General features: G+C 40.2%; 1 protein-coding gene across 1 annotated transcript in view; it reads right to left on the bottom strand.

Moving 5' to 3' along the window:
- The window catches only part of LOC109929720 (immunoglobulin superfamily member 3-like), a 189,911-nt gene extending 169,036 nt beyond the window's left edge, over nt 1-20,875 (bottom strand). Inside the window, exon 1 of the mRNA XM_048602957.1 lies at nt 20,522-20,875. Coding sequence (XP_048458914.1) covers nt 20,522-20,561 — 40 coding nt within the window. The 5' untranslated portion in view covers nt 20,562-20,875. The remainder of the gene's footprint in view (nt 1-20,521) is intronic.
- Nucleotides 20,876-21,289: the final 414 nt, after the last annotated feature.

Raw genomic sequence — 21,289 nt, forward strand, 5'->3', positions numbered from 1 at the left:
GGCTGGCTTTCTAAGTATTAACAGAACCTGTTGTTCATTCATTAAAGCCTTGCAAGCTTAGTTATGCTGATATTGTATTCAGGGAACAGAAAAGGTCATATTTGTTCCTGAATGATAGTAATAGAGTTAACTTCATGTTTATTCATTTGTTTTCAATTACATATCGAATTCAGAAGTCAGAAGTGTACTTTACAAGCAAACTGTTACACCTCCATTAAGCCTAACTGCAGAATACACAGGAAAAGCAATGACTGTTCCGACAGTCCTGGTAGTATAATGTACAAGGAACAGAATGACTAGTACAGACAGAATAAACAAGCCAGGGAATTGCCAAGACACTCAACAAACTATGATAACCAAACTACAAAGCAGTTCCCATTCCAAGAACAAGTCAAGCAGCAAAAACAATTTGATAAGTTATTGTCTTGATTGTCGTCTTTCAGAAACAAAGTAATACTATACTGAAAAAAAAACTAGAAATCACAATGGGTCAGGCAGCATCCATGGAGACTAGATGACTCTTCATCAGAGCTTCATCATACCGTAGAGGTATCTTCTGAAGAAGGGCCTAGGCCCGAAACACCAGCTTCCCTGCTCCTCTGATGCTGCTTGGACTGCTGTGTTCATCCAGCTCTACACCTTGTTATCTCTGTTCATCATACTGTAACTCTGTTTGACTGAAACATAAGAAATACAAAAACACAAGATGTCGGAGCAGAAACGTGGCTCCACCATTCATGGATGATCTTGACCTTGAACTTAATTTTACAGTCCCCTCCCAAAATCCTTTCAGTCCCTGGGAAACCAAAAACCTGTCTGGCCCAGTCTTGTATAAATTCATCCATGAGGCATTTCCAACTTAAGAACAGAAGAACTAGGAGCAGGAGTAGGCCATCCAGCTGCTCGAGCCTGCCCCGCCGTTTAGTAAGATCATGGCTGATCTTTTTGAGACTCAGCTCCACTTAGCTGCCCGCACACCATAACCCTTAATTGCTTTACTGTTCAAAAATTTATCTAGCCTTGCCTTAAAAACATTCAGCGAGGTAGCTTCAACCGCTTCACTGGGCAGGGAATTCTATAGATTCACAACCCTTTGGGTGAAGAAGTTCCTCCCGACCTCAGTCCTACATCTGCTTCCCTTTATTTTGAGGTGATGCCCTCTAGTCCTAGTTTCACCTGCTAGCGGAAACAACATCTCTGCCTCCACTTTATCTATTTCCTTCATAATCTTCTATGTTTCTATAAGATCTCCCCACATTCTTCTGAATTCCAATGAGCATAATCCCAGCCTACTCAGTCTCTCCTCATAATCCAACCCTCTCAACTCTGGAATCAACTGAGTGAATCTCCTCTGTACCCCCTCCAGTGCTAGTATATCCTTTCTCAAGTAAGGAGACCAAAACTGCACACAGTACTCCAGGTGTGGCCTCACCAGGACCCTATACAGCTGCAGCATAGCCTCCCTGTTTTTAAACTCCATCCCTCTAGCAATGGCAGACAAAATTCCATTTGCCTTTTTAATTACCTGCTGCACCTGCAATCCTACTTTTAGCGATTCATGCACAAGGACACCCAAGTCCCTCTGCACAGCAGCGTGCTGCAATTTTTTACCATTTAAAACATAGTCCATTTTGCTGTTATTCCTACCAAAATGGATGACCTCACACTTATCAACATGGTACTCCAACAACAACCAAGAAAACTCCAAAGATTCACCTGCCTTTGAGAGTGAAGGCATTTTACCTCATTTCAGTCATAAACATTTCACCCTTTGTCCTTTAATTGTGCCCCTGTGTTTTTGAACCCCCAACCAGGATGAAACAGCATCTCAGCACTGACTCTGTGAAACTCCCATCAGAATCGTGTGTCTGAATGAAAACATTCCAGCGACTCTAGGCCCAATATGCTCTACCTCTCACTACTGGACAAATTCCTCATCTTAGGAACCAATTTAGAGAACTACTGGTGTACCATTTTCAATGCAAAGATGTCTTTATGTAAACCTACTCAACAAAACTGCAAAGCATTCCGTTCTCATCAAAGCCCTTCATAATTGCAGAATAATTTCTTTATTCTTTTGCTCCAAACCAGCTACAATAAAGGCCAACATGCCATTTGCTTTCCTAATTGTTTGTTGTACTGAATGCTAATTTTCTGCATTCCTTGTACAAGCACAAATAAGTCATAGCATTAACATTTACCAAGTTTCACACCTTTAAAAAAAAATCTGCTTTTCTATTCTTCCTACCAAAATAAATAACTTCACACTTCTCACATTATACTCCAACTGCCATCTGTTAGCCATCATGTAACCTTTTGATATACGTTTGCAGCTTTAAAGTTTTAGCAAAGATTTGTAGCTCGGATTATGGATGAGGTTGTTGACTTGCTCACCGAGCTGGCTTGTTTTTGTTCAGACATTTCGTCACCATGCTAGGTAACATCATCAGTGAGGCCTCCGATGAAGCGATGTTGTTCTACTCTGCTTGGAATTTATACTGTCCAGTCTGTTATGGTGAGTAATGTCATTTCCGTTTATTTTCTGCATGGATTTGTATGTGGTGTCCAATTCTATATGTTTGTTGATTACATTATGGTTGAAGACCATGCCTCTAGGAATTCCAGTGCATGCCTATGTTTGGCTTGGGCTGCGATGGTTACATTGTCCCATTTGCACTCGGACAATGAAGGCCATCAGTTTAACTGGGACAATGTAACCATCGTAGCCCATGAAAACATAGACGTGGAATTTCTAAAGGCATGGTTCTCAATCCATAATGCAACCAACAGACCAATAAAATTGGACCCAATATACAAACGCATACAGAACAAAACCACAAATGACACTACTCACCATAATGGATTGGACAATATAAATTCCAAGCGGAGTAGAACAACTTTGCTTCGTCGGAGGCCTCATTGATGATGTTACCACATGGTGATGAAACGTCTGAATGAAGACAAGCCAGCTCGGCGAGCAAGTCAACAACCTCATATGTTTGCAGCATCTTTCAGAATCCCCTTCCCCTCTCCCATTTCTGAAGAAGGGTCTCGACCCGAAACGTCAGCTTTCCTGCTCCTCTGATGCTGCTTGGCCTGCTGTGTTCATCCAGCTCTACACCTTGGTATCTCAGATTCTCCAGCATCGGCAGTTCCTACTATCTCTGTTTGCAGTATCTTCTTTTTCCTCCCAGCTCTTACCTTGCCACCCGGCTTTGTATCAAAGCAAACTGGATGTATACTACTCACTGTCTCTTCATCTAATTCTTAATAAAAATTATAAATAGCTGAGGTCCAGCATTAACCCTTGCAGTACTTCACTGGTCACTGCCTACCAACTTGAAAATGCTCCATTTATGCCTAACTTCTGCTTCCTTTCCATTAACCAATTCTCTATCCATATTAATTTATCACTCCACCTCCATGAAATTTGGTCTCGTCCATTAATTTTTTGTGTGGCACCTTACCAGATGCCATTTGGAAATCCAGCTAAGTCACATCCACGACTTTCCCTTATCTACCCCACTAGTAACATCTGAAAAAAAAGGAAATTTGTCAAACAGGATTTCCCTTTTGTAAATCCACATCAAATTTGTTTGACGATACTATGATTTTCTAAGTCCGTTGCGGTGGACTTGATAAAGTTAACAAGATGCTCTTTAGTGCTCTCCTTCTACAACACGAAAAAGCAAGGCCAAGCTCCTAGAACAAAATCTTGTGCGGGCGAAAGTTATTCCTTTCTGCATAACTGGCTGCAATTATGAGGCTGAGGCTGAAGAGATGGCAAGACATCCGCAACACATCTTATGCCACTCTTGCCACTCAGGACTTCACAAAGCAGCAGGCTTTCCCAAGGACTGAGGACCCCATAGGACTCAACAGCACCAATGGCAAAGCAGTGGCCATAGATGGTATAACACAAATGCTCAACCTTAGATTAAGTAGGTTCCCAGGCACAGGTGAGTGGTGGCAGGTTTGAGACATGAATTACGGAGGACAAGTCCAGGGGGGGGGGGGGGGGGGGGGGGGAGGGGGGGGGGGGGGCAGGGGTGGATTTTGACAGCAAGGGCAGGGACTAGATCTCAGCACCAGACCATCCTTTCCATCTGCCAGCTTCCTCAATCAAGCACAGAGTGCCTTTAAATTAGGCAGCTCTTGGAGCTTTGGAGGTGTGTTTCTTGTGCTCCCTGCATGGTGAGCCCTCTATGCTACTGCATAATACCAATGGTGCTGGCATGAGACGCTATGAGTGGGGACCTCTACTCGTGGGAAAGCCACCCAAAATTTAGTTAGTGTGGTCGTGGGAAATGGTGGTCACCACTTGTCATCAGTTGGGATGTGAAGGATGCAAAATAAAACTGCCCCTTGTAGTTAAAACACTACAGACAGCATCAAACAATTTTCCAAATGTTTTTGTTCTTCAAAACAATAAGAGTTAATATTCTGGGCAATTTATTCTTCTTAGAGTTGCTGCTGGCTGCCTACTGTTGTTACGCTACCAATGGTTCTATTAGAAAACATGCAACACAAATACCAGTTTGGCTTCTCCATTTTATACTCACGCTGATGTTTTTTAAAAGGCTAAGATTAGCAAAAATTTCAAAAGAATATGGTACAAAATATACAGTGACTGTTCCAAATACATAAAACCAACATACGGTTAAGCGTACAGAAATGAAGAGGGAAAGATAGTAGCAAAACTTGTAAATAGGCATTGCATGCAGGAGAAACCATTAACAGCACTGTAAAAATATATCTAAATGGTTTTCTTTTAAGTTCATTTGGCATTTTCTTAAAAGTTTATTGTGCAAGCTAAGCTGCAATGGGCAGCTCTATAAGACAATTGAGTTCTGAAGGAAGGGTCACCAGACCCGAAACATTAATTCTGATTTCTCTTCACAGATGCAGCCAGACCTGCTGAGCTTTTGCAGCAACTTCTGTTTTTGTGTCTATAAGACAACTGGTAGCAGCATACAGGGTTGATGACTAACATTTGCAACAAAAAAATTCAATACTTAAATGTGTCATTCTGATCTGAAAATGTGCCAGTTCTTCTCATTTAGGCACAGCTGAAATAATTCCTACTCAGTTTGCATATATTTGCTGAAAGAACTACTTCTTTTCTGTCAGGATAGACAGTATAAAATGCCATAATTACATTGGCACTGTTAAGGACAAAATGGCAGTTGCTTAGCTCCTAAAGGGGAAAGAATACGTTGTGAGAGAGACAAGATCACCTTTAATCAGGTTTTAACCTTAAAAATAGTACCATCACCAATGAATTATGAAACAAATTCAGAAGAGGTCTGCAGTTTGCAGATCAGTACCGCCCTGAACTGTTCTGAGGAAGGGTCACTTCACCCAAAACATTAACTCTGATGTCTCTCCACAGATGCTGCCAGACCTGCTGAGCTTTTCCAGCAATTTCTATTTTGTTTTTGTCCTGAACTGTGTTCCTCCAAATCTTTCGTGGAATGTGGGAGAAGTAGAAGTGAACCCACTTCCCACACCACCCCAACTCAAGCCCATCTTTAATGCTATAGTCTTTTTTGACTTTGCTGTAATTAGTGGCAACTGAGTGGCTTGTGATTTCAGAAGGCAGTTAAAAGTTGCTGTGGACCGGCAGTCACATGTGGGCCAGATTTTCTTCTCTAAAGAATAAGTGAACCAGATGGTATTTTTATGACATATCGATGATAGTTTCATTGTCACCGTTACTAAGAATAGCTTCCAATTCTAAATGTATTGATTAAGTGAACTTAAATTCTACCAGCTGCCATCCCTGCTACCATTGCGTCAGCCTGGTCCTCTGGATTACTAGTCAAGTGACATTAGCACTGTCTCCCTATAAATAACTCCCTACTATTCAGATTAAGAAGGTATATTACCTACTCTATTTGTTTACTTGCATTGAGACTCAGTGCTATAATTCAGGTTCACTGAGATAGAAACATTGAAGAAACTGTTTTCATTGGTACACATTTGGTGCTTAGCAGCAAAGTGACAGCTCACTTGCAATGTCAAGAAAAGTTGCTCTCAAAGACCCAAAGACGTCTTTGGCATGAATGTTTTCATTCTCAATGTCAGTCTGAATCAGGCACTATTTCAAGGGATTGCCAGATGTTCAACAACTACGTCATCCAACAGGATAAGCAACCAACCATATTGAAGTGTTTTCACAGTGAGCAAGCGAGGAAGTAAAATGGATTGAATTTTTCATTTTCAATTCATATTTTAGCAAGTTAATTAAATAAATCAGACACACATGGGATTAAAGTGCAGGCAGAAATAACACCAAGATTTTAAATAATGTTTAAAATGCAAATTTATCATAATGAAGAAATTTGGCTTTCTACGAATGTAAAATTAGATTTTAAGAGGCAGTGAGTGCAACTGTAATTACGAACTTAATACATTGTTAAAAAGGTTGCTATACCTCATGAAGCAAGCTGTGACTCTATCAGGGGTTTTTACATTGTAGATAAAGCACAAAGGGGAACATTTGCGTCAGTTCAATGATTTCTACTTGACTTCCATGAACACTACGGGGAAGCCAAGAATCACTGATGGTAAATTCTGGATTTTCCCATACTTAAGTGTATGTATGGTGATGCCAAAAGGTGCTGTCAATTTCAGAGGAATACTGGTGGTGATTGCTGATAGCATCAGCATCATTACTACCATGCGATCTGAACTTTGTGGTTTCAACAGTGGGCAACTCTTCAAGACTGCCAATGGCTAATTTCTGTAACTTTTACACATACTACACATGCAACTAAAGTGCAACTGGATAAACGGGTAACTAGACACAACCTAGAGTCTAAATCCAGTATAAAACGATTCAACCAAGGCTTGTTCACTCTGCTCTTCAATAGACTGGGACAATGTCACCCAACTGCCCATTAGCATCGATAAATTGTCCACTTACACAGTACAAATTAGCATCACATTTCAAGAAGCCACAAATATAGGTGCTCTGAAAAATGAATAAATTCTTGTTGCTTTAGAAGGAAAGGGTCTTTTGAAACACATGTTATTACAATTCCAGTGCATTGGTGTTAATCCGTCGGCTAGATTGGTAATATTAATTTCTTACAGGCCTCCTTATATAGAGAAAAACAAAAGCAGTTAGATGCAACATTAGCAGATACCTACTTCACTGTAGAGGCAGTGAAGTATTAACAAGAATTTAATCACAACACTTTGCAAGATAGCACATCACATTCTGTTCCAGGAATAGTTGGCAATCAAAAACTCATCTCACATCTTTATGAAATGTCAAGATTATTTTACAATTTCTTTTACACTCTAACATTGACTTTTTTTTTACTTCCATTAGAATGAGATACATTTTAGATCAAAATACTGTGGAAGTATGGGATTGGGGGTGTGAGGCACACATTTGGATTGCGAAAAGTTTGTGCATCAAAAAGTGCACTAAATCATATTTAATTCATTCATGGGACTGAGATGATTGATTAACAACAACCACAACAATTGTACTTTGTGTTAGATTTTATTCCAATTAATGGAGATTTTTCTTGCTGATTCCTATTGAGTTGGTTTTGCCAGGGCTCCTTGATGTCACATTCAGTCAAATGTTGGCCTTTGATGTCAAGGGCAGTCACTTTTATCTCATATCTGGAATTCAGATCTTTTGTCCGTGTTTGGACCAAGGGTGTAATGAAGTCAGGAGCTGAGTGGCCTGGTGGAACCAAAACTGAACGTCATTGGGTAGGTTAACATTGAGCAAATGTCACACGACTGTCGATGACACTATCTATCACTTAGATGATGACTGGGATGATCATCGGGCAGCCAAACCTCTCAAGGCACTATCAACCTGTCAAAGTACTTCCAAAGCTATCAAGGAACTGTCGAACAAATGAATTGAGTTTATAGACTAAATCAGAGCTACATATTTCATTGTTTCCATTGACAAGTGCCATGATAGGTCATGTGCTGTGAGACTGATTTCTGGAACAATCATTTTCACAATTGGGTGCCTTTGAAGTGAACATTTTGATGGACATCTTCAGCTGCTCTTGGAACAAAATTATTTTAAGAACTTAAGTGAAATATTTGTTTTAATCTTGAAGGAATTTCAGTGTATTGAATGTGTTTTACAACAAAAAGAGATCATTTTTCAATGATCATCATCCATAGACATAACTTTATTTATAGAGCATGGAGAGTGACGGGATGGGAGCGTTATTTTACTTTTAAAACATTGAACAGTACCACAGTCACCAGACAAGCTACCTGCCCTGCCTACCTCAAAGGCTCGCACTCTTGCCAGGTTACAGTCAAGCCAAGTACATCCAGAAAAAAAATGGGAACTGCAGGCAGCATTTTAAAACGTTGGCTTCCTGGGACTGGGATTTCTCCTGCCTCTGCGTGCTTGATGTAGATTTGAAAATTTGGGCCCTAATCTTTTGCATTATGTTCCACAAGTACTGTAAGAAAAAAACCTTAAGCCACAATTCTGATGACAGGTCATACCAGTTAGCTGTTTCTCCCTCTACAGATGCTGCCTGTCCTGAATATTTCCAACATTTTGTGATAATGAAAATCTTTTCATCTTGCAGTCATCAGGACTATGACAGAAGAAACCAAAGTTTAAAAGGGAATAATTATGGAGCATGAGTGAACAAAACTGTTTAGTTGAGCTGGAGTTGGTATGGCAATACAACTGGACTGTTCACTATCAATCTTAGTTAGCTTAGTTAATTAATGACCCATAACAACATTAAAAGAGGCTGCAACTTCAAACACATTCTTGCCAATATTGGTCCAACCACCTTATCCTTTTTTTATCCATGAGTCTCTGTTCCCTTTCAAAGTTTCTTTTCTTGCATTCCCAGTTCTGTTCAGTGCAAGACTAAAAGCTTCTCATTAGGAAATGATTTTGAGATTACCAATTCTTGCTACATTACTCTGGCAACATCCTGACCAGAGCTTAACTGTTTGGTCTGAGCTTTATCAGCTAACTAAGATTGACAGTTAACAAATTCAGCTACATCTCCATGCCAACCAAACTCAGTAGCTGTTGTGTAGATTTTGGCTTCCCAAAAGCCAAAGGAAATTGGAATTCCCTGCTGCTGGAAATAAAAGCTTCCTGAGACTGGAAATGAAATCTTTGAAAGTTGTGAAAAATGTTGAAAGCATGTGCCAAGGATTTCATTTGGTCTGTCACCTGGAATGCACAAGTGGAGAATGAAGGATTTTCATCTGTTTTTCAGGTAGTACTGCAGATAAATAAATAGTAAATGAACATTAATCTGCAGAACCTGTTCTTTCAGCTATTATCAGGGCTTCATCAGAAACACTGGGTTGAAGCTTGTTACTTATTGGATAAGTGTAATTTCGTTGAGTTTTGTTCAGTGTCTCTCTCTCCATGGGACCTAGCATGATTTCTCACTATATTATCCCAAACACACCTCATTAACCATCTAACCTGTCCCTATGGCAATGTATTCACCTAGTCCTAGCCCGATTCTATCACCCAACGAACTTGCTAATGTACAAGATGATACAGAATAGATCCATGGTGCCAGCACCATCTTTAAAAGGTCATATGAAACTGCACAAGTCCCACAGTCCTTAGCTGCCCGGCAAGATGCCCCAGATATTTGCCCCAGATACTGCAGAGAAGGGTAGGCTGGCGTCTCCTCACTTTACAGATGGGAACCTGGAAATCCTGCAGAAGAGGGCCATCCACGGCTAGCTGTGAATGCCACAATACCAAAGTGTGCTGGCCTGAGCTGAGTTTGCCACCCAGATCAGTGTGATTTCAGCTCTGAGGAGGATGCCCAGCAATGTCGGAGAAAGATCAATGACATCCACTCTTTCAGGGTTACTGCCACCAACTTCTCTCTGCGACTTTTCACTCATCCTTTCTCTGCTATCACACCTAGCTCTCACTAAGTTTCTTGCTCTGTGACTCTTACTACGGAATGCAAAATCCTCCTTCACACACTCTTGCCCAACCCCACATCACCAACCATGGACGCCCTCTGCAATGCCTACTCGCTCGCTCGGTACAGCTCTTCACTTTTTCCACCTGCACTAGCATTGATAGCTGTGGTCCCACCTTCATCTCACTGAATCCCTACCTTTCTCCCACTGCAGGAGGAAACAGCCCACAAAACCGCTAAAAGAGCCTAGTCAACTGGTGAGTTGCCTGACATTTCACTCCTCACTCCTTTAGGAGGAGAGGATCCTGATCCTGACTGCCCCAGGTCGTTGACTGTCTGTGACCAAGCCCCTGGAAAGGTATTGGAGGCTGTCCTTGACTTATTGCACAGGGATACACTATCTGAAAGCTACCTCACTTATCATTACTGGGGACAAGTGACAACAATGACAAATGTCCTGGCTTTGTGCCCGCACTAAGTGGTAAGGTGAGACAGACAAACTGAGAGCCTAATGGCTTTGGCTGCTGCTGATGGTGGTGGGTAGGGCAGGGTGCAGAAAGTGTGACAAAGCGAGGTAATGCAGGAATGCAGTGAGCATCCAGATTGGCTCAAGGTCAGCGAGGTCTAAGAGAGTAAGCTAACAGCCCTAGTCCAATCTGTGAGCCGCTTGCCTGTCCCTGCACACTAAGTATCCTTCCAGCAACACTGCAGTGCTAGTTGCCAGTGCACCCAAAATTGCAGTTTTAAACAAAATGGTAAGGTCCAGGGGAATGTTGCCAAACAAAGAGACCTTAGTGTGCAGATTCATAGTTCCTTGAAAGTAGAGTCTCAGAAAAACAGGGTGGTGAAGTAGGCGTTTGGCATACTTGCCTACATTGGTCAGTGCATTGAGTATAGGAGTTGGGAGATCATGTTGTGGCTGTAGAGGACATTGATAATGTCACTTTCAGAATACTGCATTCAATTCTGGTCTCCCTGCTATAGGAAAGATGTTGTGAAACTTTAAGTGTTTAGAAAAGATTTACAAGGATGTTACCAGGGTTGGAGGGTTTGAGCTGTAGTGAGAGGCTGAATGGGCTGGGGCTACTTCCCTTGGAACGTTGGAGACTGAGGGGATGAAGTTATAGAAGTTTATAAAGTCATGAGGGGAATGGATAGGGTGAACAGCCAAGGTCTTTTCCTCAGGGTAGTGGAATCCAAAACTAGAGGGCATAGGTTTAAGGTGTGAGGGGAAAGATTTAAAAGGGACCTAAAGGGCAACTTTTTCAAGCAGAGGATACTGCGTGTATGGAACTACGGAACGATCTGCCAGAGGAAGTGGTGGAGGCTGGTACAATTACAGCATTTAAAAGGCATCTGGATGGGTATATGAATAGGAAGAGTTTAGAGGGATATGGGCCAAATACTGGCAAATGGGACTAGATTAATTTAGGATAACTGGTTGGCATGGATGAGTTGGACCGAAAGGTATGGTTCCATGCTGTACATCTTTACAATTCTAAGTGTCCTCGAAATGGATTGGAAAGATGCTATTAGAGTCCAGAGAGGCTGGAAGGTAATGGATGCCTGCATCTGTGGACTGGTGAAGGGGAAGGCGTCAGCTGCCCTGGAGCATAACCTGAGATGTCCAAGATGGTAATAAAGAGGAGTATGCAGTGAGCTGAAGTTGCCAGGTGCCTGCTCTGACTTTCACGACAGGAATTGTTGGTACTGAGTTTCCTTATGGGAGATAGTAGGAAAGGAAGCTGCACATTAATGAAGTGAGATTTGCAGATAATGCCAACTGTGAACAAGAAATGGGCATCTCAATGCTCTGTGGAAGAATCTTGTCTCAACACCTGGAACTCAGTTTGAAAATGCAATATGTTGCTCCCAACATTCAGAAAGGCTTCATTCAACCTCTCACATAATACTGACATCAGTGGTGGGAAAGTTGTTTGAAGGGATCCTGAGGGATAGGATTTACATGCATTTGGAAAGGCAAGGACTGTTTAGGGATAGTTAACATGGCTTTATGCCTCACTAACTTGATTGAGTTTTTTGAAGAAGTGACAAAGAAAATAGATGAAGGCAGAATGGTGGACATGATCTATATGGACTTCAGTAAGGCGTCGGACAAGATTCCACATGGTAGACTAGTTAGTGAGGTTAGATCACATGGAATAGAGGGAGAAATAGTTATTTGGACACGGAAATGGATTGAAGGTGGAAGACAGAGGGTGGTGGTGGAGGGTTGCTTTTCAGACTGGAGGCCTGTGACCAGCGGTGTGGCACAAGGATCGGTGGTGGGTCCACTGCTTTTCACTCACATAAATGATTTGGATGTGAACATAGGAGATATGGTTAGTAAGTTTGCAGAAGACATCAAAATTGGAGGTGTATTGGACGGTGAAGAAGATTACCTCAGAGTGATATGGGACCTTGATCAAAGGGGCCAGTGGGTTGAGAAGTGGCAAATGGAGTTCAATTTAGATAAATGTGAGGTGCTGCATTTTGGAAAGGCAAATCAGGGCAGGGACTTACACACTTAATGGTAAGGTCCTGGGGAGTCTTGCTGGGCAAAGATACTTTGGAGCTCAGGTTCATTGTTCCTTGAAACTGGGGTCCCAGATAGACAGGATAGTGAAGAAGGTGTTTGGTATGCTTGCCTTTATTGCTCAGTGCATTGAGTATAGGAGTTGGGAGGTCATGTCACAGCTTTACAGGACATTGGTTAGGCCACTTTTGGAATACTGTGTGCAATTCCAGTCTGCCTGTGATAGTAAGGATGTTGTGAAAGTTGAAAGGTTTCAGAAAAGATTTGGAGGGTTTGAGCTATACCAGGAGGCTGAATAGGCTGGGGTTATTTTCTCTGGAGTATCGGAGACTCACGATGGACCTTATAGAAGTTTATAAAATTACGAGGGGCATGGATAGGGTGAATATCCAAGGTTGTTTACCCAGGATTGGTTTGGGGGGGGGGGTTCCAAAACTAGAGGGCTTAGATTTAAGGTGAAAGGTGCAAGATTTAAAAGGGACCTAAGGGGCAACATTTTCACACAGCGGGTGGTGCATGTATGGAATGAACTGTCAGCGGAAGTGCTAGAGGCTGGTTCAGTTATGACATTTAAAAAGCATCTGGATGGACATGTGAATGAAAGGGTTTAACATTAGTAGAATTGATTATCTAGATCATTTTCATAGAATCCTTACAGCGTGGAAACAGGCCCTTCAGCCCAACAAGTCCACACTGACTCTCAGAACATCCCACCCAGACCCATCCCCCTATAACCCACCTAATCTACACATCGCTCAACACTATGGGCAATTTAGCACGGCCAAACCACCCAGCCTGCACATTTTTGGGCTGTGGGAGGAAACCGGAGCACCCGGAGGAAACCCATGCAGAAACGGGGAGAATGTGCAAACTCTACTCAGACAGTCACCCGAGGGTGAAATGGAACCCAGATCCCTGGTGCTTTGAGGCAGCAGTGCTAACCACTGAGCCATAGAGGGATAGGGGCTAAATGCTGGCAAATAGGACTGGATTAATTTAGGACATCTGGTCAGCATAGTCAAGGTGGATTGAAGTGTCTGTTTGCCTGCTGTACAGCTTTATGACTCTATGACTCCCACATTTCTCGACATAGCTCATGTCCTTCAAGCCCTGTAAGATTCTTCCCGTAACTTATTAAATACGCTGGATTTCTTTCATGGCAATTATTTTGCTAGAACTACGACAAGGTGAACGTTGCATGCACTTGTGGCCCCTGCAGCTGGCCAGAGTAGATTAACCTTGGCAAACAATGCAAGTAATGTTGAGTTTGATGGGGTCTGATTCTGAGAATTAGTACTGGAATGCAGAAGAGAAGCATGTATGTAACAACCGCAGTCCTTATGTACTCCTGTTGACAGTTGCCTTTGGATAACTGAACAAGATCAATGATTTTTAAAAAGTTTTCAATTTAGTATAATAGGACCTACACCAGCTGTGCTGAAAGTAGTCAAAAAGGTGTTGCACCATCACCCTCTCACTAGCAATTAGGAGCAAGCAACACACACCTCTTTGTCAGTGATATTCATCGCAAGGAAATATATTTAAAAAGTGCGATCTATTCCCCAGCTTGTGATTTGAAAGTACCTGTCTCCTTTGCAACTTTGAATCCTGAAATGCAATATTTACTTAGGAATAATGAAAACAAATGCATGTAATGATGGATTTTATTCATTATTGTTAGATGTATTTATGTCCACTTAAATATCACTTCTACAGGAAAATCCCATTCGTCTCTGGTGAGGAGGTGACAAAATTCCCCAATTTCTCTCTCCTGTCCACAATGCCATCCTAAAAAGTGTATGAACAGGAGGAAAGTCTAGGCTAATGATTTGTTTGCAAAATAATGCAGTTATGTAGTTGTTATGAAGCTCAAGTTATGAGTAAGCTAGAATTACCACAGTATTAGACCTAGGCTTCACGTCAGTGTGACATAATCATGTGCTCTCCAACTTGTCAATGTTTATCTAACTTCAAACAAATATCTCAAATTCACTTTGTAATTTTCATTAAATTTTCAACTGTAGACAGCAAAGTCTATAAGTGTACAAATATCCTACATAATATGTGACTACACTCTGAATGTGCATCATTTAATAAGTACCATTCTGGAACATCCTGGGGACATGAAAATGCTTGATAATTGCCAGTCTCTTTTGATATAGAACTTGTATTTGAAGTTATGAAGAGCACAATCAGAAACACTTTGTAGAATTATCTGTTATCCTCAGTTTGTTTTTAAACTCAAAACTGAAGACACAAAATACTGCTTCAGAGGCTTTTATAGGTAGATCTTCAGAATTATTCAGATTATTTTATTGGAAAACCTACAACCATCTCAGGAACACTGGTGGCTAGCTTTCAAAGTCACATCATTCCACTGAAAAGGAAAGAAAATGCTGTTCTCCTTTTCCCAAAGTAAAGCATTGATTTCAAACAGACAGGTACCCACCAGAATACCAAGAGAAATTTCTAACCTGTAGTCTGTAAGGAATTGAGTAACCTCAACACAATAGGGTAGCAATGTCTGGGAAACAATGTAAATGATAACATGTACAATGCAGAGAGTCAGTCACTTTGCACAAGAATTTAAAGAGGGCTTATCAAACTAAGCATGATGTATTCATTCTAAATGCACACTTTGTTCTTGCGTTTGCAGATTTTATAATTGAGCAGTAAATATGACATTGCACCTATTCAACTGGCATATGTACCACCAACTATTCCAAAAGGGACAGCAAATACAACTTTTGTTTATAATTCTTGCTCTCAGTTCATCCTTATGTTCACCATTGAATATGCTTAAGGCAGAAATTTGCCTGAGGTGGTGATACATACACAGTCCATGGAACTGAATAGCAAAAGGTGCATATATTAAGTGATTATTCCATTCATGGTTACCACCACTACCCAAGACAAATATCCAATCCTTTAGCTGTTGCTGGATCTAAAATGCGTGAGTGATATAACACTCAATAATCCTGTTGAAGTAATGTGAGGTTCTCATTGTCAAAGCAAATAGCATTTAGACCATATTGTCAAAACTACAGTATTCAAAATAAATAGTGCCACACTTGTTATGAAGTACAGTGTCCAGTTTTGAATTCAATTGAATTGGATTAACTTTATGTTTTGGTCCTTGCATATGGCAATTGATATTGCAACTCTGGAGAGGATGCAGAGTAGGTAGCCACATTGTTGCTCATCTTTCAAATATTTTGTTTAAAAAATACTTCTCTAAAATTTAGGCTTATTTAGTTCAAGGGAACTTGGGAAAAGATATAAAAGAAGATTTTTAAGCTAAAGGATTCTGCTCAGGTCAATAGTTTATTTAAAATGGAAGAAGAATATAAAACAAGATTTATGCCTGCAAACTTCATGAAGGATTAGCAGAGTCATTACACTGTGGATTGAAACATAGCAACATGAATACTAACATCATAACATGAGAAACAGGGCCAGGAACAGGCAATCCAGTCCATTGAGCAGCCTCTACCATTCAATAAGATCATGATTTTAACTCCAATTTCCTGCTTGTCCTTCATAAAATTTGAATTCTCTTGTCAATCAAAAGTCTGTCAGATTCAGCCTTGAATATTTTCAAAGACCGAGCTACAACTATTTTCCGTGGAAGTGAATTCCAAAGAATAATGACCCTCTGAGGAAAGAAATTCTTGCTTATTTTTGTTTTAAATGTGAGGAACCTTATTTTAAAACTGTGCTCCCTAATTCTAGATTCCTCATCAAGATAAAACATTCACTCAGCACCTATCCAGCCAAGCTCCTGCAGAATCTTATATGTTTCAATAAGATCATCTCCCATTTCTTAGACTCCAATGAGTATAGGATGAACCTGCTCAACTTGTCAAAAGATTAACACGTCATCACAGGGATCAGACTAATGAACATTCACTGAGCTGCTTTCAGTGCAAAAATATCCCTCCTTAAGTAAAATGAACAAAACTATACAGAGTACTCCAGATGTGCTAGTCCATTCACTTGCAGCAACATTTCTCCAATTTATACTTCATTCCTCTGCAATAAAAGGGATAATTATATTTGCTTTCCTAATTATGTGTTGTACCTGCATGATGATGCTTTTGTGATTCATGAACAAGGAGGTCCAAATCCCTCTGTACTGCAGCATTTTGCCATTTTTCTCCATTTAAATAACATTCTGTTTTTCTGTTCTTCCTGCTAACTTGCATAATTCCCATTATATTTCATCTACTAATTTTTTCAAATTTGTTCATCACTGCTGGGCTATTGTTGCTTTGGTTAGCAATTATTGCCCTCAAGAACGTGGTTCTGAACCGTCTTTTTGAACTTCTACAGTCCCGTGCTGTAGTTGTAAGGGGTAGTGCCAGAGGGAGGCTTTGGGGAGTCAGGAGCTGCATACTTGCCACAGGAATCCTAGCCCCGATCTGCTGTTGTACATATTTGAGGCTCCAGTGCTGACCTATGTAACAATCCACTACTTACAGTTTCCAAATTGAAAAAGACCCATGTATCTTAAATCTCAATTTGTTGTTAGTTACCCAATCCACTATCCATGCTCATAAATCACCCTCAAGCCCATTAACTCTTAATGTTGCGCAGCAACATTTTTTGTGGCACCTTATCCAATGCCATTTGAAAATCCAAATGCGTTACATCTACAGGTCCCCCTTTATCTACCTTATCTGTTATATGTGAACATAACAGGTTTGAATTTACATTCAGTTTGAGGGAGAGAAGGAAGAGTACAAGATGAGCATTTTATATTTAAAGAAAAGTCTGAAGGCAGAGTTAGCTAAAGTGAAGCAGCAAACTAGAGTAAGTGACAGGTCAATAGAGATGGAGTGGCAGATATTTAACGGGATAGTTCACAATTCATGGAATAGATACGTTTTAGAGAAAGAAAAAGTCCAAGGGGAGGATACACCAGCTAAAAATATTAAAGTTAGAATCAAACATCAAATGAAGAATATAATTGCACAAAGGTGGTTGGCAGGTCAGGGAATTGGGCAGAATATAAAGGACAGCAAAGAATGATTAGAAGATTAACAAGGATGGAGAAACAATTGAGTGAGAGAAAGCTAGCTATAAATATAAAAATCTGACTGTAAGAGTTTCTATAGATATTATAGAAAAGTTAACGAATGAATGTTGGTCCAATAGGAAATGAGACTAAAGAGGTAATAAGAGAAAATAAGAAGATGCCAGATAAATGAACAGACATTTTGCATCCATCTTCACTCCAGAGAACACAAGTAACATCCTGGAAACAGCTGTAAATCACAAAATGGAAGGGAGAGGGGAACTCAAGAAAATTACAATCATCAGGGAAATTATACTGAGCGAATCGTTGGAACTGTGGACTGACAAGTCCTAGGTACTGGTGGATTTTATCCTAAGCCCTTAAAACATTTGATTAATGAGATAATTGATGCATTCATCCGAATTTTCCAAAACTTCCTAAATTCAGGTCCCATTATATTGGAAGATTGCTCATGTAAATCATTTATTCAAAAGGGTGACAGAAAGAAGGGAACAACAAGCCAAATTTCTGTCATAGCAAAAAATATTAGAAGCTATGATTAAAGACATTATAGTCAGGCATACAGATAAATGTAAAGTAGTCAGACAGATTCATTGTGGTTTTATGAAAGGCAAATCACACTTAACCAATTTATCTGAGTTCTTTGCAGAAGCAAGATATGCTTTTGATATAAGGGAACCAGTCAACTAACACCTGGAATGGGTGGGTTGACATATGAGGAAGGTTTGGACAGGCTAGGCATGTATCTGCTGGAGTTTGGAAGAGCAACTTGATTGAAACATAAAATTCTGAAGAGTCTTGACAGGTTGAATGTGGAAAGGATTTTTCCTCTTGTGGATGAATCTAGAATTAGGGATTATCATTTAAAAAGGTGTTGCCTATTTAAAACAAACATGAGGAGAAGATTATTTTCAAGGGCATCATGAATCTTTGGAACTGTCTTGTCCAAAAGTGTGGTGGAAACAGTCTTTGAATATTTTTAAAGCGGAATTAGATAAATTTTGATAAACAAGGAGGTAAAAGGTTATTGGCGGTAGGAATGTGGAGTCATCAGATCAGCCCTGAGCAGGCTTGGGGGGTTGAAAGGCCTACTCCTGCTCCTAATTTGTATGTTCATACGTACATTTGAAGACTGATAAATCTGTCAAACACATCTTCCCTCTTACAATTCACTCATTCACACATTCACTCTGACTGCAAGATGATTTTCCAAATATCTTGCTTATCTCCCTAATAACAGATTCTGGCACTTAAGGAATGACAGATCTTAGATATTTTGGGCAATAATTTCCAGCTTTTTGTCTCCATTCTTTCTGAAATAGTGGTATTACAGTTACAGTTTACCAATCTGCTGGGACCATTCCAGAACAACAGAAAGTTTGAAAGACAACCAATGCTTCCACTATCTCTGTAGCTACTTCCTTTTAGGATGCTAGCCATTGGGACTAGTGGACTTGACAGTCCATGGTCACAATAATTTGCCTTGTACATTTTTTGTGTTGATCATGTTATTTTACATCATTCCTTCATTTGCCCCTTAGTTTCTTTGTACTTCTATTTTCTGCTGTTAAGACAGATACAAAATATGACAAGTCATTGCAGTTCTTTAAATGGTCAATTGTAACTATGATGTGCAAGGGCTATCATGATTTCCCAATGCGTTGAAAAGACTTTTGCTCATATGGCCACAGGTTTGTTTTTTTTTGCCCTTCCTGGACATAGAATGGTTGACAGTAAGGTGTGCATGAGAGTAGACGAAAGGAGGGACAGATTTTACGCTTTGTTGTTATCTTTTTCTTATATTTTCATACCAGTTAATGAGTTAGTTTAGAAGGTCATGATAATTCATGTTGTTAAATAGGTTTTTTATTCTGAGATTGGTGTTAATGCAGCGCTTAGAGAAAATTGTATTTCACTTTGTGTCCAATCCATAATATACCTGACTCAGGAATGCTTGACGTGACGGCTCAGTGACAAACTAGATGAGTGTTCCATTCCCCAATAGATATTTCTCACTTTGACAGAAAATATATACGTTTCAAAATTAACATTCCAGATGAATGCCTTACACTTCCAGAAATTCAGTAGCTTGAGACATGACTCATTTTAGTCCCATTTCCCATATTCAGAACACTGCTGTGAATTCATAGGCTTAAATCAATAGTAAAGAATGGCAAATAAATATTGTCATTTCTAACAGTTTGATGTACTTTTTTATATTCTGAGCTGTACATATATTTCAAGATATACAAACTAAGTCCAGATCAAAGTACATAATTGGATAGATGCTGGACTGGAATTATTCTATTCAATTCTAAATTTATACATGGAATGATATTCAAATAACCTTATGCCTGAGGCATCATCACAAGATGTACATCAGCACTGAAATCTAAAACCATCAGAATCATGATGCTAATTCAATTATCTTCTACTGTAAAGGTCACAGGCCAATACGAACCCAAGTTTGATCAAAATAATCAGAAGTCAATCCAGACTGAACAAGTAAACAAACACTGGCTTTCAGTACTGAGACCTAACAGGAACTGCTTGATCATGAACATCATCAAGGTCTGCTAGTGTCACTGAACAAAAAGAAAAAAAAGGCGATGGTGATTCGAGAGAGTAAGATCTATTAATAAGCTTTATCATTCCTTTCCAAAGAAAAACTTAACGTATGCTTGTCAAAAGAAAGTACAACGGGAAACAGATATTGAAAAATGTTGGAAAATATGTTGCACTTTGAAAATCTATTACTACTAGAGACTGCCTTCATGCGATTGTCTGAAGAGGAGATTTATACAATCCAAAGGTACTGTAATGCCACGGTTACATCAAAGGATTTGTTTGGCTAACAACGAGTACTTTAATTTGCAATTGAAACATCGCAGTTAACCGAAAACTATGAACCTGTTAGAAGTGTACTTTTTGATGCAAACACATCACGGTTATTAGAGATACTATTAAGAACAATTCAAAAGACCGAATCGTAGAGCTACAGTTATTAATGTTTTAAGAATAAAAACTCACCCCATATCATCACGATTAAGTGAATAGGAAGGTAGTTCATTTTTTTAACTGATTCCTAGCTTCCAATTGTTTAAACAACGCCTCTGTTTATAATCAGATTACAGCTCGGTCCCTCTCACTCGCGCTCTTTAATCCTAAATCATTGAAGATTCCGGCTTCAGTGCCTCGATGTTGTGAGCCGTTACTGGAGACACGGAAATCGCAGGAGTTGGAAGGTACTAAGCATCAGTTGTCTCTGCAGTAAGTAATGGTCTGCTCTCCAGGTGAGGGCTGGGTTTGGCCGAGGTGTGTTCACGGCTCCTCACACCCTCTTTCCAGCCCTCAGCTCCTCACTTCATTCGAGCAGCTGCTCCGTTGGGCTGGGAACACACAAACACTCCGATAATAGGCTGGAGTGCTATGGTTTGAATGATGGGATCCGCCCAGGAGCTGGGAGATAGCGATCCAATTACCACTGGGGCTGGAGCTTGACGTCAAAGAGTGGGTGGAAATGTGGGCAGCCCAAACCCTGAGAAAAGAGCGAGTGGAAAAGATCAGAATCACTGAATAGTAAGGGAGGAACGAGGAGAAACAGAACAAAGAGTCATGGAGAAGCCATGAAACAAAACCGAATGGGAAAAGCGGGTAAACGTAGAAGGGAGGGAGGACCAGAATTCTCACACCAGAGGAACAAAGGGAATATGAACGCAATATGGAGCACTGCTTTCTAAAACAATTGCTGAATGGAGAATAACAACTGACAATACCTTCGCTGACGCTACGTATTAG

Source organism: Rhincodon typus, chromosome 11 (genome assembly GCF_021869965.1).
Source record: "Rhincodon typus isolate 14 chromosome 11, sRhiTyp1.1, whole genome shotgun sequence".
Taxonomy (NCBI): domain Eukaryota; kingdom Metazoa; phylum Chordata; class Chondrichthyes; order Orectolobiformes; family Rhincodontidae; genus Rhincodon; species Rhincodon typus.